General features: G+C 37.6%; 1 protein-coding gene across 2 annotated transcripts in view; it reads left to right on the top strand.

Moving 5' to 3' along the window:
* Positions 1-23222, top strand: part of LIPC (lipase C, hepatic type) — a 51793-nt gene extending 28571 nt beyond the window's left edge. Inside the window, exons 2-10 of one of the 2 annotated variants that reach the window (XM_071813869.1) lie at positions 688-798; positions 6302-6489; positions 8345-8524; positions 10894-11011; positions 12858-13091; positions 14436-14678; positions 18011-18131; positions 18832-19050; positions 22031-23222. In XM_071813869.1, the coding sequence (XP_071669970.1) occupies positions 6469-6489; positions 8345-8524; positions 10894-11011; positions 12858-13091; positions 14436-14678; positions 18011-18131; positions 18832-19050; positions 22031-22136 (1242 nt within the window). In that variant the 5' untranslated portion in view covers positions 688-798; positions 6302-6468 and the 3' untranslated portion in view covers positions 22137-23222. The remainder of the gene's footprint in view (positions 1-687; positions 799-6301; positions 6490-8344; positions 8525-10893; positions 11012-12857; positions 13092-14435; positions 14679-18010; positions 18132-18831; positions 19051-22030) is intronic. The other variant, XM_065847733.1, reaches the window with a different exon arrangement.
* Positions 23223-25700: the final 2478 nt, after the last annotated feature.

The following is a 25700-nucleotide window of genomic DNA, read 5'->3' as shown; positions in this document are numbered from 1 at the left end:
ATATTTTTAAATTATGTCACAATGAAGGGTAGAGAAGAGGAAAAAGTTATTTGCCTAACTTAATCAGACAATAAAAGAGATATCAAGCTTTTAAGAATGAGCATACTTCCATGAAGTTTCCACCTGATATAAAAAGACAAAAGGAACAGTTAACAGTATGGAGGGTGGGTGTTACTTCTTTGCCTTCTGTTCTAACCATCACTTCGATATTTGATTCTAAATAAAGGAGATGTGAAAGACAAGTTTCGAAGTTTCACATAGTAAAGAAGTGTTTTACAGGGAAGAGAAAGATTAAAAGAGTAAGGCACAACAATAAAAAAAGAGGTGATTCTTTGGAGAGTTTTGAGGCAACTCAGTGTTCAAGACCAATGAGTGAAACACAATCTTACCAAGAAGAGGAATACGTGTAACTGATAAACAGATAATTTAGAGGAAAGCTAAAGGCTAACCGACTAGTTTTTGTCTTTTGAAGGACAGGTCAAGCTGCATTTATTTCTCTTTCTTTTAAAACCATTAATTATAAATGCATTGTTTGATTCATAGGTGATTTAAGAGATATGTCTTCGAATAGTTGAGAGACACAACAGCAAGTGTAAACCAAAATATGATCATATTTAATGTTTCATCATATTTTCCAAAGTTTTTTCAGCAAGACTTTTGTTTTGATGTTCTCATTTTACTCTGCAGATCCCTGAATACTCCCACTTAAGGCACTCTGAGGAAGTGAGACTGTTTCTGTCTCTACCACCTGCCCAAATGCTGTCAAGAGAGGCAATTCCAAATAAACAGCAGCAGGAGGTACATAAGTAGAGAATTTAAAATGAACTGACAAGGGTCTCTTATCAATCACTTTGATACAAGCAAATTCTGAGAGTGGGCTGCTCTCCTTTATGCTTTAGGCCACCAAGCAAACAAACAAATTGTACCAAACAACGATCTGTACTGAATACTCTGAAAGTATTTCACAGTTCTTGTATATGTAATGAAATCAGTGCTGGGTATTTTTTCAAATTACTTTCCCTTTGGAAAGCGTTCTAATTCTAAAAAAGAGAGGGAGAAATATCATCTGGGTCTAAAGTTCTCACTAAGATGTCAATAACTTTTTTAAAATCAGAGTTCTGCTGCTACTGAACAAGACATTACATCCTCTGCTTTCTCCAGTTCCCTGCACCCAGAAATTCTTTTGAATAGAAGTAACCAGAAAATGATAGGGATATGGATCTCTGCTGACAGCTCTAAAACTGTAGCTGCTAATCACATCTGCAAACAAATTTCCAGGTTCCTCACCCCTTTTGCAAACAGCCCAGGTAAATAAAGAACACAGACCTGGGAGATCTAGGGAGAGCGGAACAGAACAACCTTCCCTTTGTTAAACTGTGGGATGACTTTTTCTGGATTATCTCAGACCACTGTGTCTTCCACGCTGCTTCAAACATGACAGCAGTTTCTGATAATAATGAGTTCAGGAAGGATAACCTGTATTAAAACACCAGAAAAAATAAAATCCCAATGTTAATCATGTTTTAATAAAGAATTAGAAATTTGACTTTTGGTGGACATTGGATGGGTCTGATTTTCAAAGATAAAGTATCCTCTGCTCTTTAATGGTAAAGAATCACAGATAGAATCATCCCCAATAACTAAGGAGCTGATTTTTGAACAGGTACTCCTGCACATCTTCCACTGACAGTATGATTGCCTCACTAATTAAAACCGAGCACCAGCTCCAACAAATTCTTATATTTGCCTCTTTCTAAACTCATATTTCTTCCAGTTCCAAGAGTCACCAAAGCCACCCACCAGCAGCATTACCTGGATGATCTGGAAGCCATGAAACACCCAGGGAAGACAGTATGAATGGTGTGGTTTTATAGGCTCTCCTCTTCATGCATTTTTCAATAGAGGGTTAAAAATATGTTAACAGAGGGCTAACAATGGCTAGTTAACAGCCTCTCCTCTCCCTTTATAGCTGTTTGGGTACAAACAACACTCATGATGAGTTTGTTGTGTGCAATACATGTAAGAGGAGAAACAAGAAATGACAGCTCAGAAAACTATGATACTTTCAGACAGAGCATCTGATGCTGAAAAATGTATCACCTACTCATTCATTTCAGCTTGAACAAAAAGGGAACCGTTGTGGGTTTTTTTTTTCTTTTTAAAGTCAATTTCTAAATAGATCTCATTTTTAATCCAACTATTACAGATTTTTCTTGCTTGCTACTTTTTCATTCATTCTTTTGTGAATGATACCTACTTTTCCTTTGGCAAGGTGAGCAAGTTAAGGTTAGGGAAAATACATAGGAATGGCATGAGTATATAAAAAAATTAATCACAATGATAATCTACCAAGAAATCAACAGACCTTAGTTTTGACTGGCTTATCTTGCCTAGGACTCTGGAGCAACAAGAGAGATGTAGATTTCCCAAATTGCATCACTTGTTTTTTTAAATATGTTGGATACTGGTCCCACTAAAATAACATCATAATAACTAAGCACTCCTTTGGAGACATTTCCATGTATGAAAAGCACTAAAATCTATCCAAAAGATATGGGAGAGTTATTAATGCTCAGACAAATCCACTCATGAATGTGAAGGGAGGCTGCAATAAGGGTCAGAAGGTAATCTTAAAATATACATATATACATGTAGTGTCTAGGTACTGGGGTTGTATGTGTGCTTATGTGTATGATTTTTAAGTATCCTTAACATATCAGCAGCCCAAAGTTCAGCTTCCGTTCAGGTTTACTTAATTAATTTTTCAATTGCCTATGGATTAGGTGAGTGTCATTGAAACATCCTCTTCAAACCCCTTCAGTGAGACCTTATTAAAAAACTCTTCCTGTAGAGCTCCATGACAGGAAAAAGGATGCTGAACATCATTTTTCTTAGCCAGAAAAGCTACTTTCCTTAATTGGGAATGCCAATTTTAATCAAAGTTTTTATGCTGTACAGTAAGATGAATTTAAAATGTATGACCTAAGAGGAAAATTTTAATATTTGTTAACACTATAGAGTAAAGGGCTGAATCTCCTCCAGGGTATCAAGAAGTCATGACAACTTTTCTTGCTTATTGTACCATGCTGCTCTGCATGAGGTTAATTTATGACAGCACACAGATCAGTGTGGCCATGTTGTATTGCTTTACTGAAAGAATTCATAGGAGAGTAGGATCTTGAGAGAAAAAGGACATTAAGTCAGCAACTCATTCACCTGGGTAAGGGCTAAATTTCCAGATTGAAACTCCCTTTGAAGTTTCAGAAAGACCTTGGCACTCAGTTGAAATTAGCACAGGAACACTTTTAGCCACTTTGCTGCTTTTGTAAACTGACTTATGAAACTTTGCAGTTCCCTTTGATCACGTCACAGAGTCACTGGTATGACACTTTTACCAAGAGTCTGTTGTAGAAGCCAAGCCCTTCAGACTCTATTTCCCTCTCCAAGTCATTACATGGATTAATGGATTGGAGCAGTTCTTTGTCTAATAACACAACGGATTCTATTGAAACTTTTAACTTTTGACAGCCGTGAAGTTCAAACTGTATTTTTAATTCCCTTTCTCAGACTTACTGGCAAGGCAAAAGTTCACCCATTAAAGCACTACAAGCACTTTCACAGTCAATGAATAAAGAAAACAGCTATTTAGACTTGTTTTCTGTAGTATAGACAAACAATATGGAGAGTGACAAAGTGCACTGCCTTTGCACAAACACTGAGAGCAGGAAAAGAAAATGAAAACAAAGAAAGGATGTGTACAGTGGAACAGGCACCAGTTCTTTTTGTTTTGTTTTTCTTTTTGTGCTAAAAATAGAACACAATGCTTATTTTTGTGTAGAGACTGCTCACCAAAGCCTGAATAAAACAGAGGTTAAGAATAGCCAGCATCATTAAAACTTTCCGATTTTTGGGTTTTTTTAATCTAGGTTCGCTTTCTCCTAGTGTTACTTTCACTAACTTTTAAGCTTTTTAAATTCCAGCTCTTGTAAATGGTTGAACAACTTCCTAAAATAATGTTTCCTAGATATGAAGCGTAACATTGCCTGGAGTTACTTGTACAATAATTAGCAACAAACAGAAAACAGTGCACATTCAGTGTAGTTCAGTTTGGAAGTTCTCTTGACAGAATTGCCATTCACTTAACAAAATTAGATATGCTGTTTGTATCATGTCTCATCATTATCCTAAAATAAAACCTTGAATAAAGTGTGTAACAAGACTGACATGTGGCACAAATACAGTCTGATCTAATGACAGCATGCTTTCACATTAGATTTCTTTGTACTGTGAATTATAAGATGCTACTACTGCAAATATACAAATATAGGAGTGTCCCATCACAAAATATGCTTGTAGGATAAAGGCTCATCTGTAAATGTATCAGAAGTACCTTGTAAATTATGAAAACCTCATCAAGACAAAAATCTCATAGAACCTCAGGATAGATTTGCACATGTATAATACAGAAATGAATATGCTATGATTTTAGATGTTTTCTGAAAACATCTACAGACATAAGAGTTGTGATGCACAAGAAAAATGTGCTGATTCAGAAGATAAAATACAATACAATATTTCTAATATTACTGTTTAATTAAGGAACTTTTATGCAAGAAAAAAAAAAAAACCAAACTAAAACTTAACTAACGCGAGTGCTGTTCCAACACAGAAAATTTCAACTTCCTTCTCAGTGAATAAAATACTTCATTTTCACCTCCAAGAGTATCTCCTGATTTGTTAGGTCTAGTTAAAACAAAAGCCTCCTCCCTGATCATTTCAGTGGTGCTGCTGAGCAGCTGTTGCAGCTTGAATGGCTATCACCTAAGTAACAAGAGCTATGCACACTGTGCTGTAAGTGGTTAATTAGAGCCTTCACTTGTGGGCACTAACCTTCTCTCTTTTCCTACTGAAAACATCTTCCTTGTTGCATCTTGGAATTATATCTTTTGGAAAAAAAAAGTATATATATATATGAAAATATATTTTTCTTTCTCACAGCCAAATCACAGCGGTCACTCACAGTGAGTTTTGTTATTGATTACTACAGTCGAGTCTTTTTACCCTTGCGTCACTTCCGATTTATGAGCCCCATTTAAAGAGGAATTCTTATCAACTATATGACCTTGCACTTCATGGTACAAGACTCCCACCTGTTTCTGTTGCTGTGTTTTCAAGGTCATCTAGCTCTTAGAGTTTAACTTTTTGGTCTCCTCAGTATTGGCAAATGCCTCCCAAATTTTGTCAGTCTTGTATCCTTCCTGCTTGCTTTAATGAAAATATTAAAACAAGATTGGCCAACAAACAGTCCCCAAGGAATCCCGTTAGTAAACCCTCTGCACTCTAAAAATTTCCTTTCCAACACAACAGATCGTAACCTCTCACTTGTCTAGTTCATCACACTCTACCTTTTCTTCTACTAAAACCTATTTTTTCTAGATAACTAACAATTTATTAATTAGGTTATTTTCAGATAAAGGTTCTGAAGTCTTATTAGAAAGAAACACCAGACTTGCACATCACAATATGCTTTTTGTAAGCTTCTGCTTTATTTTATTCAATTTTTCAGCAATTTCCCTATATTAATCTTTTTCCTTCTAAGCTAGTAATACTGATAAGACCACAGTTCATCCTGCCCCAATTTTCTTAAATACAGATTCCATCTCAGTTTCTTATCAGACATTTCTGAAAATGCTGTCCTTTGTGTATCAATCTATTTTATTCAAAAACAAACCCACCAAAAATATTACAGCTAGAGCAAGAACATTTAATCTTGCCTTTTTAGATAAAAATAATTTATTATGTGGTCTAGTAGTTTTAAGAAGTCACCTAAGTCTCTAAGCAGAGTTATAACCCTGAATAAAATGGTTATTTTAATGTAATGATGCTTGCTCAGCAATTACTCGCAAATGCATATCAGTAAAATATGCCCTGCAGAGTCAATAGCCTATGAATGTGCTTGCCTGTGAACACAGTAACATTGTAAAGCCACAACATCTGTATCATGTTTTTAAAATACTTATGCATTCTATAAGCGCCCAAAGCAATAAGATTAGTATTTCCTGTGTAATTGTTATTGTTCCAATAGATGGACTCAGAGGCACACCTAGGCCATCTCGAACTTTGAAAGAGATCCTTTTTTTGACCCAAAATATACATCTTAGGCCTCCCTGGAGCAGGCAGCAATTATACAGAGCAAGAGTTTCAATCTTGCTAGTTTACTTCATCTTATAAACTGTTTCACTAGTAACTTCTTTAGGTTTTGGAATCCATCCTGTTACGACTGTTATGAATTTCATTACAGAGGCGCTGGGATCACAGAGTCAGCACACTAGAACAAAGAAAGATCAGCAAAACTCAGAAACCAAATTTCGACTCTATACAGATACCACCGAAGAAAGCTGTCAGATTTTTTGGAATCAGTTGGAGACTCTTGACAAATGTGGTTTCAATGCCTCTCTTCCTCTGGTGATGATAGTCCATGGCTGGTCGGTATGAACTCACATTTTACTTTTAATTCAAACTACAGCTGATGTGACGTCCTTTCCTTCTCATTATGCTAGTGCCAAAAGTAACTTTAGAAGAAAGGTTGTGATTGGAAAGATGGTGGCTTTCTCTGATAGCAATCATGGCTAGAAATAATACAAAGCTGATATTCCCTACTGAGATTCTGAAGAGAAAGTCTATAAGCAGTTTTTCATATGCGAGTCCCATGCCAAGGATTAGATTCAGCCCTGGTTTAAAGCCAGTAGAGTTCGAACAAGTAGCTGAATTAATGTGCTGTGCCTCTGGAGGACTGAATACCAGCTTCATTTCTCTCACATGTTCACTGCCAGATATTTACAGACTTACTGAAAAGAAGTGCACACAATTTTCCCACATCTTTCTCACAGATACACCTTTAAAGAGCACTTCTCTATAAGCCCCTTTAGCTGAAAATGAAGCCTTCAATGTCAATGGATTATCACTGAACTGCTTTCAGTTAAACTGTAAAAGAAAAAAAATCCACAATGAAAACATTTCTCTAAAGCACAGAAGCACTAAGGGTGACTTTTGATCAGCTTCTCAGTTGAAAAAAAGAAAAGGCAGAATAGAAATAACGTCATTTTAACAGATCTTTGATTCTCACAGAACCAATCTCATCACAGAAGGTGGCAAAACGGACCTGTCTTGCACATCTGCAAATACGCAGAGAAACATTGAACAACACCCTTGAAGCTTATAGCTCTATTAACAAACAACAGCAGAGCTGACTTTGGATGAAATATTGCCCAAATTACTTCAGCCATGCCTCCCAAATAAGAATTTGTTCAAAACCTATACCTTCCTCAAAGACAAACCACAGACCAGCAGCTGCTGGTATTGAAGTTTCTTGTTCATATGAGGTTAATTTGCAGAGGTCTTGGGGTCTTAGAGGAATATGTACGGAAACCCACAACTGAGAGTCCCAAATTCTGTTAAAACACCAGAAAAGATATAGATGTTCTCTTGATAGAGGAACTACATGCAACTAGAGCAACAATTAAGTCTGATAGATTAAATAGTAATTCTGGTTCATCAAATCATAGAATAGTTTGGGTTGGAAGAGACCTTTAAAACTCATCTAGTCCAACCCTCCCACGATGAGCAGAGCAAACTGTGCCAGTGTCTCACCACCCTCATTGTCAAAAATTTCTTCCTCATGCCTAGCCTGAATCTCCCCTCTTTTAGTTTAAAACCATCAACTCCCTGTCCTATCACAACAGGCCTTACTAAAAAGTCTGTGCCCACCTTTCTTATATGTCCCCTTTAAGTACTGGAGGGCTGCTATAAGGTCTCCCTGGAGCCTTCTCTAGGCTGAACAACCCCAGCTCTCTCAGTCTTCCCTCACAGGAGAGGTGTTCCAGCCCTCTGATCACTTTCATGGCCCTAATCAGAAGTTCTAAGAAGGTAAATGCCTGCTGATCTGCAGCTCTCCAGCTTCCTGCCCTCTCCATCCCTTTCAACTAAAAATTTACAGGGATAGCTGCTCTTGCATGAAATCAGAAATTTTCTGGGCATTTCTGGTTTTATTTTTTAATCAGTAATACCAATTATCTTGGGATGGGTGAAAATATTTAGGAACATCATTTCACTGATAAGAGTTCATATTACAAGACATAAATTATACAGTTATTGTATTAATATTTTTTTTGGTCTACCAAACCCCAAAGATTCTAAGCACTGAAGAATGCTAAAGCCCCTAAAATCTCAGTATCAGCATTAAGCCCTCCTTGTTTATATTATATTTTTTGTTTCCTTGAGCTTTTCACAATAAATATTTGCCAGAGACTCTGGGTTTTCTTGTTGTTGTGTTTTAACAAAACAGGTGGATGGGGTCTTAGAAAGCTGGATTTGGAAAATGGCAGCAGCTCTCAAGTCTCAGCATAAACAAATGAACGTGATCATTGCGGACTGGCTCACATCTGCTCACCAGCACTATCCCATTGCTGTACAGAACACACGCTACATAGGACAGGAGATCGCAGACTTCCTGGAATGGCTGGAGGTAAGAGCCCCCAGATCAACACAAGTTTCTGTGGAACAGATCAATTAACCTGTTCTTAGGATTCTCCCACCTTTCTGAAATAAAGCTGGTTAATACTGTTCATTTCAATCACTTATGTTTATTTAATACATTGCAAATTTTTCTTTCATGAACTTTCGTGTGACTTCATAAAACTTTCATCATGCATGAGAAAAAAAATGAGTGGTCTTGTTTATTACAATATTTTTATTTATCTTCAGAGGCAAGAAAATCTCGTGTGACTTTAGCTTTTCAATTAGCATGTGTGCAAACATCTGACAGAGTCCTGCACTTAGAAAGCAGGCACACATTACCATTTGCAAGTGGTTAGTTCAGTAAAATGGGCTTATGTTACCTGTGCTTAATTTCTGCTTTTAATGCAGAGTTCAAGCATAACATTTTCCTGATTTTTGCCTCTGTGACCCAGATATTATTCTAAAGCAATGGCTTAGAGGTCCAAAATGTAAAAGGAGACCTTTTAAGAGTACAGACATGCCTCACAAAGCAGATGACATGGAGGCAATAATGAGTACAGAGCCACACTAAGGCAGTGACTACTCATCAAACCTCCTGCTACATAGGAAGCAGTGGCCATGGCTGGATTAAAAAGGCTGCAGACGACTCTGCAAGGGATCACTGGTCTTCAGCACTATTTAAAGAAAAGGCAGAAAGCAAACACTAGAATGAGAATCATTTATATGAACCAGGCACCTTACACAACTCTTACTTCCTCTATCTCTAGTACTAATTTAAGCTAATTTGAAATGTAATTATACTTTTGTACCTCACAATGAATTTTTGAATACATTAATTTAAATACAGTGAGGCCTAAGGTGGAACGGAAATATATTGCAAAGCTGAAAGATTTGTAGGAAATACCACTAAGTGCTAAAGCTGCTTTCAACGGGAACGGCAGGGTAGAAGTTGTTAGATACCATGCCCAGTTAGGGACAGCAGGCACAAGACAGAGGACACAGAGCCAGAGTCACTATTTTTCATTGTGACATTACAAGAAACCTTAGCTCTTGGTCAAATGCAGTTTAAGCTGCTGGAGCCTAAAGTTGTATTTTTGAAGCTGTTTAATTATTTAATTAATGAAACTGTGGACTTTGCTCAGTTCCCAGGAGGACACACCACATTGTCAAAAATAAAGACAGCCCAGGATTTCTCCAGTGTCAGCAAACAAATTGAGGCTCCAGCATTGTAGGCAGCTTTTCTTGTACCATAATATGTTCCAGGATTAAAATATGCCACAAAATTTCACAGCATTCAACTGGGTGTGTTCAAGCACGAAACCTTCCTTCTCTTGGGAAGCACTTCTCCTGAGTGGAACAGTTAGAAACCCCGTCATTCTGACTCCCATAACTAACTATCCAGTGTGCTTCTGTCTGCTTACAGTCAGGCAGGCAGTTGAAATATCCTCAATGGATGTAACAAAAACTGCAGTGCTGTGCAACCTTTTAATAAAGAATAAAAATAAAGTAAATCTAGTGCTCTTAGTCCAAGAGTTAATAGGGCATCACCAGTAACAATATCAATAACATCCATCTCAACAACACCTCCCAAGAAAATGGGTCAGATCTTAAGATTTCTAAGAGCTGTCTCTCTCACAAGAAGGTTGCCAAGTTTCACCTCATCTCCACAAGGGGCAGGTATCAAGATTGCAAAGCCACTTCACTGGGACAGGCAACATCCACAATGAAATTGAATCAGATGTTTGCCTTTCCTGCAAGAAAAACATGCCACACTTTTCTTTACATGTTGGAAAAATCTTTGAGCCTTGCAGCTCAGGTAAAATGCTTAAGATCTATTATAGATAGCATTGATTAGATAGGAAGAAGGGCCTGCGGCCAATTCTGCTTCAATAGGTTTGTTTCAGATCAGATACCCAGTTTTGTACAAATCAGTCCAAGAAATGTCACTGCCATATCACTTAGCATGTTTGATCAATGTTTTGATACCTCAGCTTCTAATTTAGGTTGTAATAGTATCTCAGGCAAAAAAAAAAAGCAAGGCACTTTCTACAAATAGGAGTGTCAAATACTGCAGACAAAACATTGCACATTTGCATCACTTGCAACAAAATTTGTGCTGTGTTGATGTTTTTCCTGAGTCCAGCACGTAAGTAGCAGTGCCCAAGTGTGTGGCATTTTCCTGCTGCATGAAAAGCAGGCAAGGAATAACAGTCAGTGAAGAATTTTAGTGCATGATCCATGTACCTCATTTGACATCCATCATTATCATACAAATTTGTTGTGTTGTTATTCATAGAATTCCTAGCTCACAGTAAGTATTTCACTGCTTACTTTTTGCATTTTCTGCATCTAAAGCAAGCTGCCTCTATCTTTCAGGAATCCATTCAATTTTCCAGAAGCAATGCTCATTTAATTGGGTACAGCCTTGGAGCTCATGTTTCAGGATTTGCTGGAAGTTATATCAGTGGTACTAACAAGATTGGAAGAATTACAGGTAAAAGACTTACAACCTCAAGAAATGTAACAGCCAACTGTTTTAAGTTCCATAGATCCTTGACATATCAGTGTCAGATCAATATTTAGCTGTTGAACAGCAATATTTGCCACAGTTTAGAAGTTTATAAAATTTAATGAAAACACTTTTAAAAATGAAACATCATAGTATTTCTAGCTCTGACCTTTCTTACCTCAGCCCAAATTATGACATAAAGAATATACAAATGTAGGGACTACAAATCATAAACCAAAGATTCAAGTTGCAAGTTGCTTAAATTTATCTTGCATCCATTCCCAGTAACACCTTAAGTAAATGTCAGCCACTAACCTTGTACCTTGGTCACCATCTTGACCCAAAGCCATTCAAATACACTGTTCATTGTTAGCAACTTATTTTAAGAAGAAAATTATATGAAGGAAAATGTTTAACTCTGCTTGAACTTTCAATTGTGGTAAATGGTTCACTCATACAGTGAATTAAATTAATTTCTCATGGCAAAAACTGTAGTCCTGGATTACATTTTACAAGAAGCATATAATCAGAGTATCCCTAATAGATGCTTAAAGTAAAGAAAGTTAACCATAACACTTGACAGTTTTCACTAGTGGCATTTTGAACCTTTTGTAGTGTTTTGTAACTGTACTAATGATGAGTGTAGTGAAAATTCATTTATATGGCTATTGATACAACGTACACAGTACCATATCCAATACACAGTGACAGCTCAAAAAAAAACCCCAACAACCACCAAACCCAAACCAGAAGTGCATTTTACGCAAGACCCATATCAGCTATGTAAGTTATCAGAGAAAACACTTTAATCTGATGTGTGAGTGAGGCAAATATGCATGGCTATAGTTTGAAGTCCCAATTCTGATATTGGATTCATTGCCACATACCATAGCCCCTTATATAATCAGCTCTAGTGACAGTGCCTGCTTGCCAAGAAGCTGATTTTACACAATGTGTTGTGGTATTACAGCTGAGTTGTACACTGAATGACTTTAGTTCATCAGTGCTGCTTGTTCAACCTGTATTAGTACAAACATCAATAATGAATAAATAAAAACCATTAAAATGCATTATTTATTGTAACAGCTATATGCATTCTTCAGCAAAAATTATTCAGACTTGTAACAATAAGGTCTAAAAATTCATAGTGATAAAAGCTATTAAAAAAATCAAAGGAATGTATGCTTTCAGGGTGGCATCCCTACTTCTAGCCTCTATTATTAGTCTTGTCCAGTTACATCTATGCAACTGCATTAGTCCATAGTACTAACTGAAGAATCTCAAACTTAGAAGCTTGTCCTCAAAACTGAAAGCAAATTTAAACTATGCAGGCAGTCCTTTTCCATAAGTCAGTTCCCAACCAAAACAACATCTAGCAGTCATATAGATTTTTCAAGCCACACATGAAGCTTTGTAAAGTTTCAGGTCCCAAATGTGGGCTAAAAGTCAGCCCTGTTGTAGGACTGGTGACTTCAAAAGGGCCTCTGAAATGCATGACCTCTAGAGTACGAAAGAACAAAATTAAGTAAACATCCCTCAAGTGACAAAGCCGTAGCGAGCATGGTTTGTCTATAACAAACACATCTATCTCTGGGCCTGTGTCCTTGTGCATGTAGCAGTTACTCTTTATTACAGTGCCTGTGTTTACCTTTGGTGTAACCAGGTACCCTCTGCAGGACAAATGTTCCCTGGTGTTATTTCTGTCAGTGAAAGACCTTGTAAAGTACCAGTGCTGCCTGTTTTAAAATATTTATCACAGATTTTTCTCGTAACAGTAAAAGAACAGCCCATCTGCACTATATCACAATAGGATTATTTGCATTTATTGCAGGCCTTGACCCTGCTGGTCCCTTGTTTGAAGGAATGTCACCAACAGACCGGTTATCTCCAGATGATGCAAACTTTGTAGACGCAATTCATACATTCACTAAACAGCACATGGGTCTCAGTGTTGGCATCAAACAGCCTGTGGCTCATTTCGACTTTTATCCCAATGGAGGCACCTTTCAGCCTGGCTGTCACATCATGCACGTGTATAACCACATCGCACAATATGGAATCACTGGTAAGAACCAATGGCACAAAATGGGAAACAGCATTGCAACTGCACTGACGGTATCTCTGGGAAACTTTACATATCTCTATGGTCTTAAACCATATCTAACAGGAGTATTACCTCCCATTATATGCAATGAAAATCCTTTTCTAGAAATTGGTTATCTGATTTTTACATGTATTGAGTTCAAACTGTTCTTACTGACTCCAGTAAGGAATTTGGCTGCCTAGCACTTCTGAAAACAAGGCCAGGAGCATCCTGCTGTCAAGCGCTTCTGCATAACTTCAAAGGTATTTGTTTTAGCAGCAGAGGAAATGAGAAAATTTATTCTAATTAAGCCAGATTTATCTAGTGTGCAATTAATTATTTCAAATAAAATCAAACACAGGGCTGCACTACTCACCTCTCCTTCAGTGGTGTAGATGACGCACTCTCTAGGATCTGACGGCCAGTGTTCCAGGTTAGATTTTGTATATAGAAGCTTATTTCTAATGTACCTAAACATCAACATATAGAGAAACTAATGCAACACACTGAAAAAAGAAATAAGGTACTGATACACAGTGAAAACCAGAACTGTGCACTGAAAACCCCCAAGAGTTCTATTCACTCAGCATACTACACTGCAAAAATATTTCTCAACTATCATCACACTACCTAAAAGTAGGTCTTACTTATTAACAGATAATTCATGACAAATGTGAAACCAAGCTTCAGCCAGAAAGCTTATCAGTGAAGGCATATTAAAACAGCCTATCTTGATATATATCAATTACACAGAAGAAAATAACTTTGATGACACTTAAGAAAATGATACTTGTAAAAGCAGATCTATGTCTTTAATAATTTTTAATGTAATTAAAGCATATTTTGCTCCTTTTCCCCCAGTAGTAGCTGCAAGCAAAATTCAACATTAGGGACAAATATGACATTACCACATAAGCATCCAAAAGACAACAGCGTTCAACCACTCAGAACGACAATGATGTCTTTGATGTGGCATGATCTGAAAGACTGCATATAGTCTCATATCATATTGCATATTGACCAGAACAGCCAGGACAACGAAATCAAGGTTCATACTTACAGTCTTATGCAGTCAGGCTAGAGCACTTTAAGTACCAAATTATTTAATTTTATACCATGTGGGTTCAGCCAAACTATTTTTGGATGATCCTAAAAGTAAAGTTGCTACAATGTATGATTTCTGAGGCAGTCACGATGTTTTAGTAGTAAAAGGGTTGAGGGGAAAACAATAACATTTGTTTATAGTTGGTTCCTGTAACCCTCTGCAGCTGAAATGGTAAAGAGGAAAAAGGGCATGCAAAAATTGTGTTGTTCGCCTTTTTTCAGGCATCACTCAAACTGTGAAATGTGCCCACGAGAGGTCAGTTCATTTGTTCATCGACTCTCTGCTTCACAATGATAAGCAGAGCACAGCATACTGGTGCAACGACATCAACACTTTTGAAAAAGGAATGTGCCTCAGCTGTAGGAAGAACCGCTGCAACACACTGGGCTACAACATCAGAGAGGAAAGGCTACCAAAAAGCAGACGACTCTTTTTGAAAACAAGAGCACATATGCCTTTCAAAGGTTTGTGGAAATACTTGTTACAGTCTCCAGATTGATCACAAAATGTGAGAATGAGCCTAAGCTTTGTGATCCTGTTTACTCATTTATTAAACCTCATAAAACCTACTGGAACAACCAATTTGCTGAGACAACTGAGAATCCCTGTAGGCCGTTTTGATGCCCTTTCATCAAGATCTTGACTCCTACTGTTCGTGTGGGGAAGCGTGTGCTGCACTCTCGCCGTGGGCCTCCGGGCTGCTCAGAGACCTCTCCTGCAGCCGGCCTGTGCGAGTTTGTTAGAACACATGCAGGCACACAGCCAAGCCAAAAAAGCAGCATAATTGCTCTGGGAAGCCTGTAAAGCCTCCTGTTCCAAGTCTGCCCAACTGTTATCTGCAATTAGTCTACAAGATGACATATAAATTATTACTTCTCAAAGAATGGATAGACAACAGAATAGCATGGACTTCTACAGGGCAGAACAGTAGCACTAAAAGTGACTGGTACTCTAGCTTTATCTCCATTAAATTACTTTATAGAGAGCACCAAGCAACAATTTTATAAGCTCAGAGAGACAACTGATGTGGTTTCTTGCATGTTTTACCAGAGAGAGGGGAAGCAATCGGACAGGGAAACTGGGCCTGTCTCCATTAGAAAATGGCCTGGGCCAGGCTGTAGGCTGTCAGAGCACCCATGAGGAGACTGCTGCTCTTGAGCAGACATTTACCTACCAGTCGAAAGATTTACATACATTTTAAAGTGAGAACAAGCAGGATTGCCTGGGACAAATTGCAGGAACGCACTTCTTCTGAAAGATTTTTGGCCCCCTCAGCGCGTGGTACCTGCTGTGCCACAGCCACCCCTCTCCTCAGCACTGAGGCAGCGCCAGGCCCTGCCTGCCCCGGGCTCCCCACCACAGCCCCACGCCATGGGGTCCCTCACCACCTCACCCTGCCACCAGGGTGGCCCGTTCGGCCTAGCACAGCCAGAATGGGGGTGCCTCCCTCCTCTTGGAGGGGGTCAGTCCGCTTGTCCCCCACCCCAGACATGGGGGTCGGGGAAGCACTTTGAAATGTCAGCAGCGCACCCCTGGCCTGGACACTCAAAGCTTTCCAGTGCTGAGGTGAAATTTTTAAAAAACACTGCTTGCATTACAAATCTTGTTTTCCTACAGTGTCCAGTACTCAACTGCAATATCAGAGGTTTAAAAAAAAAATAAAAAAATTCAGGTACTTTAAAAATAATTTTGGAAGTCTTCCAGTATCTGTGAAGCACACAGTGATGACTCTAGAGGAGGCTGCTCAGCCCTGACTGATACTCAGAGCAGCTAAATCTCCTGGATCTCTTATTACACTTTTTAAAATGCCCCAGGAAGCTACTTGAAGGAGATTTAAAAATTCAAGAGGCTCTGTCTAGTTTCTGATGCAATTTCACTGCAATACAGTGAAGTCACTGTCCAAATCAAGAAAGCAAATTGCTCTGAGGATGCTCTGCCCACGACCAGCGCACCTGGGCACAGAAATGTGATCGCAGTGTTGTGTTCCTTTCTGGACATGGAGGTAGTTTCAACTTGTGGTAAAATATCTGTCTTATTGGTTTTGATTTCAATTTGAAACGTTGCATTTTTATGCTTGGATCTGGTCATTGGTGCATATGCAGATATCAGTGCCCAGACAATGGTTTCCTTTCACAAAAGTTCCCTAACAAGGCAGCAACTGTGGGAGGGCACGTACAAAGTCATCTTTGTAACGGTCTTAAAAAAATGTTTGACGATCATGTGAGAAGCCCAAAGAGAAGAAATTTGAGAAACTCAGCATTGCACTTCACAATCCACTGTGTCTTCATGAAATCTGACATTTCAATTTTCAAGCTAATGGCATTATATTCTCGGGTATACATCAATCCAGTTCAAACAAAATATAGTTGTTACAAAGTTAACATTTATAATAAAGCTGTAACAGGACCCTGAGTCAGAGTTTTTATGTGAATATGCTCACCTTTTTCCTTAAAGTGAGCATCAGAAGCACATCAGAACATACACTAGAACAATCAATTTTTACTTGGAGAAAAAACAGGTTAGTAATAAAAATGATCTGTAAACAAGCCTCTCTGCCTACTTTGTCCTCATCAGGTTTCCAGTAAAGAATCAGTCATTTTGTTTTCTACTGAGTGACACCACTTCAAAAGAAAATACACTGTTCACTAACATATAATAACTACCAAACAACAAAAAGATACAGCTTTTCTAGCAAATACCTTCCATTGTGAACACTCAGAACTGCACCACCACCACCACAACAAAAATCTATCTGTGCACATACATCCAAAGATGACTCCCTTTGCAGTACGGTGGAGCCATTCTCAGCTGTAGTGAAGCCTGAAGTGGGTAAGGAGAGGAAACAAGAACAGAGCATCTTTCTACTCAAAACTAGTGTGCAATAATGTTTACCAGAAGAGTTTCCCATGTGTAACTTGACCACATTGCAAAGATTACAGCAAACCCCTAATTCTTCCAAATACTCTGTGGGCTTTGTTAATAGAAATTACTTGGGGTTTTCTTAATTAACACCCAAATCTATCAGTTTCGTCAAGATGGTGGCTGTTGGAATCACCAGACAGAAGAGTTTGGGACATTCACATCTAGCTGACAATATCTGCGCACATGGCCTCTAACTGTATGTTGCTTCTAGTCCTTTTTGCATAACTTTCTAAAGGTCAACCTGATCTTAATCAGTACACTGATGATTTCTTAGGCATTCTTCATTCTGATAATATTCAGTTCAAAGAAGTTCCTAAACACTGTTCTAGAAACCCACCAAACCTCGAGGTATTAATGACATCTTTCTTATAGTACTGTGCTTGACAAAGTCCCATTGTTAAGTTTGTGAGTCATCTCTTTTGCAAAGCAATCTTCTAGCTCAGAGAAAAAGCCTGACTACATTGTATAAGGTCTTCAATCTGTATCACACATCTCTAGCCATGTCCAGTCATAAGGATTTGTCTGGTGATTAGATAGAGGGCTTGCCAGAAATTCTAACAAGTAAACTTCAGAAAAGCCAAAATATTCCCCATGGAAGAATGTTTTATCCTACAAAGGGAACTCAGTCCAGGTTAACCTTTTTCTCCATCTTTTTAAGTAGAGCAACAGGCCTCCATACCCTAAAGGATTACACAGCACAGCAACAACCAGAAAACAAACAACAAGCCATGGTGTTTTAATTGCAACAAATTTGTTTAAAAAATAAAATAGAATATCAATCACGTTCCTGCTCTGAGAGGCAATTTTTTTTTGCCTGAGAAGTCTATTGCTTCTTTCACCATTTTGTCACTTTGCAAATTCTTCCTTTCTGCAGTCTACCACTATCAGTTCAAGATCCACTTCATCAATGAAATCCAAGGCAAGCAGATAGACCCAACTTTTACCATCTCTCTGACAGGGAGTAAGGAGGATGCTAAAAACCTGCCCATCACAGTGTGAGTATTGATATTATGTGCCAAATGAGAAACAAGGTGCTAATTTATAATACCTTATCGTATACATAGTTGTGCTATGAGTGAAATGGTTTAGCACAGCTACGTGAAGATGAACTGGAACTAGTCCCCTCTTCACCCATACTCCCTAAAAGTCACAAACTTATAGAATGTTTATACCGTTTTTGCATGAAAAATCTCTATAAAACAAACTTTGTAATCTTGGAAGTTTCCCTGAACATTAAGTATCCTGTCCACTTAGGTTCAGCTCATGCCATGGTTAATCCAGGGAAGGTCTAATCAATTATAACACAAATAAATAAATAGCTGTAATTAAGGTGAAGATGATGGACACTACTGGCATTAACAAAAGCAAAGGCAACAGTGTGGGTCAGTCTTTGCTCTAAGCAGACAAAAGATGTCACGTACATACTATTATAGGACACCTTTTGCTGTCAGAAACCACTACAGCTTCACCAGCTGTTGAAGCTTCTTCCACTTCTTCTTCTTTTCTAGCATGTTGTCATTTTTCACCACTTTATGCACCTGAAGGGAGAGTATAGCTGAGACAGTAATGATCTCCCCTGAAGAAGGACACAGAAACATAGTTCTGTCTTTGGTTTTAAAGATATAAGAAACTAATTGTTTTTCACTTTAATCCATAATAATTAAGGCAACTTTATTCTGGTTTTGTTTTCTGCAGAGTTGAAGGTATTAATGGGAATAAAACCTACTCTTTTCTCATCACCCTGGACACTGATATTGGTGATCTAATAATGATCAAGTTAAAATGGGAAGCAACTGCTGTTTGGGAAAATATCTGGGACACAGTTCAAATCATAATACCATGGACAAAAGGCACCCGTCGACCAGGACTTACAGTGAAGACAATAAGAGTGAAGGCAGGGGAAACACAGCAAAAGTAAGTGTAATGAAAACACTTTCTGTAATAACCCCACAGATGTTTGGCGCACAGGTTATCCTAGTTCAAATACAAGCATCTGTGTCGCAGCACTCACACCAATAGGGGATTTCTCCATGTAGAACTTCTGGCTTTCCCCCTTCCCCCTCAGATCAGACTGCATGACTTCTAAGTGACAAAGAATTCCTTGTTCTCAGGTCAGAAATGACTAGTGGGAAATGTTCTGACTCACCAGTGCTGCTAATCTGAGTTCAAGGCACAATAACCTCGGGTGACAGTTTTGTTGATACTTGGAATAGAGGACAGAGAAGGAGTTAACACACAGATCCAAGAAGAATTTTAACAAGTTCTGCTGTGCAATTTTTCTACACAATTAATGACAATAACTGATGACAATTTCTTATGCATTTTTGGAATCTGATTATCTCACTCCAAAGGGATGATACAAAATTTCAAAGAAACAAGACAGTATGTAAGATAAAGATTGACTCCAGCATTAAGGCCATGAAAAATTCAAACTCCTACTTATAAAAAAATATGCCAAATCTTAATTATTTGACTTTCAATACCTACTTCACAGAGAAACTCAGCATCACCATTCTTGAAAGTCCTCATTAGACAGATCACATGCAGAACTGACAGTCATCTGACTATTTATTGAAGTTAAGGGTTTTATCATAAAATTCCCTTATTTTTGTCTCATTCATTTAAGAGCCAGTCCAGTGTCTGATAGCTGATAATGGATTACTACACCATGCAGGCTGTATAAGAGGTTCCTGGAGTGATAAACTGTGCAAGCAAAGTTTCAGTTACAGAGATTTTGAAATTTGTGTATTGGGCAAAGAGAATGTGAGCAGTCCTGGAAAACAAGAAGACTACCTATACTTCTACATACTACATTTTCACTGGTACTTGACAGTAATTTTTGCATACTGCTTGTGTTTTTTCTCTGTAGTATGAATTCAGTGAAGTGAATTTTGTCAGCTGAACTCTGAAATAGCATCAGAGAGTAGTTTTCTGGAGAAAAAAAATTCTGAGTGCAAACTGAACTTCGGTTTTTGTTGCTGTTGTTTGTGAGGTTTTTTCCTTTGTTTTGGTGCGGGGTGGGTGTGTGTTTTTTTCTTTTTCCTCTACTGATTCTGTCAAAACTGGATCACCACCTCTGAGTGGCCTTGTTCTCTACGTACAGCAATGCTAATAAAACTTTCGAAAGTGCTTATTCACACAGAGAAATTTCAGCCAAAGAACAGAATAACAAAACTTGTAATGATTTCCACTGCTTTAATCCTTTGAGAAATTTTAGCTGAGCAGTTTAATTAAGGTTAATGAGAAAAACATGTCTTACTTTGGAACTGTGGTTCAGTCTTAGGAGGTGATTTTTCCTTGCTATAGCCTCTTTCTTACCAGCACCAGTTATAACTACTGCAGACTTTCTGTGGAAAGATACTTATTGGCAGAGCTGCATTTCCTTGATACTGACACAAAAGACAAATTAGACAATTTAAGGGGACATTTTCTTAATACAATCGGTGTGTGCTGGGGCACAGAGGAGTGATGACATTTTTTTTGGGTTTTGTTGCCCTGAAAATACATTCTGTCGGTATTTTCCTCTCCTGACCCCGCACCTGGCACATGCCCCTGCCATTAAAAAATAATTCTATAACTTCTCTTGCTGTTTTAAAATCAATGATCCCAAATCAGTACTGAGCTGGCTGGCAAAGGAAACGAAAGTATAGTTTACACTGCAAGTTAGTGCACTTCGTTTAAATATAGATTTTTGTAACTGCTGATAAAAGTATGAAGGCTGTGAAAGGATTATGGCAGGTATACTCATTTTTCTAACCAGAAAGATCCTGTCGAATACAGGTGTGTCAATAACCTGGCACAAGCCAACTACTACCGATGTACTACTTAAGAAATCCTAGGAAATGGGTAACTGAGGTGGGTAGTTGTTATACTAACAAAAATGATCTTGGTATCTCCAGGTACCTAAATGCTCCTTAGAAGTTTTTTGGCTGCAAGCAGAAGTGGGAGTTTGTGTCAAGATTTTAATGGACACCAGTTACATGCTGGGTTTTTCTCTGTGCAATCTGGGCTTGTCACGGGAATGGAAATGACATGTTACTGTTGAAATACTGTATTAATGCTTGAGAGGGAAATTAAAGATTATGAGGTGATTCTAAAAGTAGGATACTCAAGGAAAAGTATTTTCTTTGAAGCAAAAAGACTGTAGATTTTGGCCTTCTTGGAAAGACTAAATATGGATGTTGGCAACTTTGGAAATTCAGTATTAAGAAAAGGTAGTAAACAGAAGATGAGTTTTGAGTTGTCTTAAGCTTTCTTGAGCATTTGAAAAAACTGTTGACAGTGCTTTATCTCCATGTACCTTCTCCTCACAACGTTTGTGGTATTCATACACACAATAAATTTTCCTTTGTTAGATTATCTAATGGTGAACACTTAGACACAACAGCATAAACTTAACAAGCAGTTAATAATCAAACTACTGAGCAATAATAAACCAGATTCCAACATATTTGAGTTCCAAATATGGAAAACATTTCTGTAGCATCTGTAGTTGCTGATGTTGCTAGCATCCTACAAAACTGATTTTCAGCAACATCACAACTAACTACTGAGTTACTCCAGCTGAGTGCTAGCAGGCCAACTAGTGCAATCCTCAGAGTAAGAGCTGAAACAACAACAGCCACTGAGAACACAAAGACCTGCGAGGGAATGCTCTGTGTGATACCAGGAAGAGAAGGAGGTGTAACGCGCTAGTACCCAGGAGCTGCACACCCCTGTTACTCTGTACCTATTAATATCTGATCTCTTGCCTCACAAGCCAATAAAAACAATCAGAAACCTCACCATAAACAGACCAAAAAAGTCAGATCCAGCATATCTAGAGAGCACACTTTGATAGAGCTAGTAGCCCTAAAAAGCAACATTATGCTTACATGCTGTGTTTTTTTTCTAGAATGACATTTTGTTCTCAAAGCATCGACAACCTTCACCTCCATCCAGCCCAAGAGAAAACATTTGTGAGGTGTGAAGATCGCTTTCAGAGACAAAACAGCAAGTGAGCAAGAACACAGAAAACAACTACTCACCGAAAGATCTACCAAATAATATACAGCTAGTGAAATGTTTTAAAAACACACAGCTACACTAAATTTAAATATCCTGATTGTTTCATAGGTGGTGAAGAAATTACATTAAAAGAATTTAGATTTTGTGATGCAATGGTAAGCTGAAATATGTGCTTTGTTCATCTATGAATCTGCCCTCAAATTGATCAATGAGCAATTTCATCAACAGCAACTGTCAATTTTAAATTGCTGTTCACTAAAAATGAAAAAGATTAGTATTTGAAAGAATTATGGCCATAAGCCTTTGAAAAATATAATTTTGTTGTGTTTAAGAGAAAAAAAGAGCCTTGTTTCCCATTAAATACTTTGAAACATTAGTAGCGACTACTACCAGTTAAACCTTTCCTAATTATTTCCTAATGAAGTGGGAGTTAAATAACCAATAGAAGATTCCGCAAATAGGTAACATTGTTAACAAAGAGTTTAAAGTTTTTACTCTAACATTCAAAAACCAAAAAACATCTCAACATACGGAATGCTTGAACTATCTGTCATAAACATGTGACAAGCCAAATAACTACGTCACCTAAAAATGCCCTACTAAACTTTGTCCTATTGGAAAATGCTTTGTTGATTAACTACTTTAAAGTACTGATTTAAATTACTAGCTATTTAATTATTTTAATAATGCTTAGTATACTACATGCAGTTCTAGCACAACTAAGTTCAGTTAACTTTTCCGTTAAAATAATATTTACCTGCTCAATTAAGGCCTGAGATTTTTAGATGTTTAAATCACTATATAGCAGATCTTAGCATGATTTGAAACTGCACGAATAAATGAAACCGCTAACACTCACACATCTTCGGTGCATATAAACAAACATAAATTCAAACATGTAAAGTTCCCTTGTTTCCTATGTCAGAATATAAACTACATAAAGAAACATTATTGTCTCAGATTATTTTTATTTTATGGTTACTGCATACTGAAATAGAAATCAATATGTATGTCAGATTATTTCATTTGTCGATTCGTAATGCTAAGCACAAGATTCATTAAAAATTACGTTTCTACAACTCTGTATTCTGAATGTCATTTGTTTTAAATGCTCTCTAAATGGAAAAAAAAAGTGCAAGATACTCCTAAGGCCTGGAGTAAGCATATTTTGCATATCCAGATATTGCAGAGAATTTTCAATTAAAAAAATACAGATGTTACCTGGATTAAAGTGAGATTCATTGAAAAAGCATGACAAATGAACAAGCTGAGCAGAACTGGCAAATCTGCAAGCAATGAACAGGGATCAAATATTGAAAGCAGTCAGCTTGCCAACCATTCAGAATATTAACTTCTAACTTTTAAAAGCTGTTTTCAATAACTACCATTCCTTTAAACAAACTGGAATATTCAATGCAGAAACAGAACCGCTGACTAAATATGATGAGAACTAAAGCATACTTACTTTTCAAATGAGAAGGGCTATCCTTCCTGATGCTGATCTGATCTTCAAAATGGCCACTTGGAGTAGCATCTTGATTAGGAGAAATATTTATAGATTTAGATACAAACTCCATGTAAAAGAATCTTTAGATTTTCACTGAAAACTAAGGTTTGTGCTTTTAAAGATTTTGTTCAATGAAGCAAATTGTTTTTTCAAACATGAAAAGTATTTCCATCGTCTATGTCAAAATTTATCATTCAAGTATTTCCATGCTTCATGTTGCTATCTCCATATGTAAATTTCATAACCATAATTAAAGCTCTTATATAAACACAGAACATAGTAAAAACACTTACCTAAATACAATAGCCAAATATCAAACCAGGAGCACACACAGAGGAGGGAAATCTCAGTAATAAATACTCATGAAAGAGTTAGGTCAGCCCCAATATTTTTTAGATTTTTTGAACATTTGTAGTAGCTATAATCTACTGGAGAGAATCAATTGCTAGAGACCCACTAACAGCATTTTTAGGGGCAGGAAGTTAAAAAGGACTGTGTCCTGAAGAAAGATAGACAAGAAACAAATGACAACATGATCATTTTTGTTTTCCAAAGCACAATGAAACATGGAGACAGAGAGGAAAGCAGCGTGTGTGTAGCTGACTCAAACCATGAATCTCCCTAGACTGGGTGTAAAATTCAATTTCTGCTTCTGGAAAAAGCTAAAGATCTGCCACTTCTTATGTTTAGGGCTCCTTTTTTATAAAATACTTGTCTACTTACAAAAGAATCAAACTACTGTCACTGCAATTGCATCTACAACATTAGTAACCTCCAGCCTTCTCAGCTATGAACTTCCTAAGCTTCCTGAACCCCCACTCTCAGAAAAGGATATTCAGAAGATATTGAAGGATGTCAGAGCAAGAGATAAAGACAAGAACTGGTTTGCGTTTCTCCTCCAGTGCAGAAACTATGTTAGTGTTTTGCTATACCTGAAAAAAAGGAGCAACAGAGCGCATGAGACAGCTTTGAATGAGATTGTATGATGTAAAACATTATTTCAAGTCATGATTTTCCTGTAGTTAGGCATTCTAACACACTTCAAAACATTTTAGACATTAAAACTGGCATTTCTTTCACATTACTATCACTTACTTGGTAAGAAGGCCAAAAAAGGGATCTAAGCTTTAGGAGAAACAAGCTTGAAGGCATTAGTTCAGGAAAAGCGGGTGGAAAAAAAGGATGGAGTGTCTACAATGTGCTGAAACTCAAGTAACAGGAAACTGCAGTTCGTGGACTTCTAAAGTTTCCAGGGAAAAAAACATTATTCAGTTCAAGTGAAACAAGCTAGTATATCTTCAGATAACACAATCCGAAAACTTAAAAAGCCAAACAGGAAAATTAAAGGAACATTTGGTATTTGAACTCTTGCAGATATGAAGATATTATGACACCATTTTTCACAAATCATATGTCCAAATAAATCCTGTCCCTGTGTTTTGATAGTCATTGCGCTAATTTCTGATATAAAAAGGAAATAAAGCCCAAGTTGCAGCATACTCTGAGTCTTCCAATACCTGAACATCAGACTGAAGTCACACGTACAAGTGCAAGCGCCTTGGTGGTGCCTCAGCCCGCGCGCATCGGCACGGCTCCTGCCTCACTGCAACCACTGAGCCCTCGAAAGCCACCAGGAACCCGCTCCTCTCTGAGCCAGCACAGCTCACAACGATGCCATGACCTCTCTGTAACCATCAACCTCCAATATTCGGAAGTAAAAGTCTTTTCTTCCCTTCTTTTTGTGTGTTTATTTTTTTCCCTGAAAGAAATATTGGAACATTAATTAAAAAGGCAGACCATTGATTTACAGCCTGTATGGTATAAATACAGTTCCATAGCTTAAGGGGAGTTTGATACCCTTCTCACATTCACACCATTCTGACCATACGTGCTTCTACACCAGGGTGATTGTATGCTATTAATGACTAAAACATTAAGAAATACAAGATGAGCAAATGAATAGCTACAACTAGGGGTTATTAGGTCAAATGTTAGTTACGAATGTTATAGCTCATTATGTACTCATTTGTTTCCCCCAAACACATTTTAA

The sequence above is a fragment of the Patagioenas fasciata genome, chromosome 12 (genome assembly GCF_037038585.1).
Source record: "Patagioenas fasciata isolate bPatFas1 chromosome 12, bPatFas1.hap1, whole genome shotgun sequence".
NCBI lineage: Eukaryota > Metazoa > Chordata > Aves > Columbiformes > Columbidae > Patagioenas > Patagioenas fasciata.
This window is presented reverse-complemented; position numbering and strand designations above follow the sequence as displayed.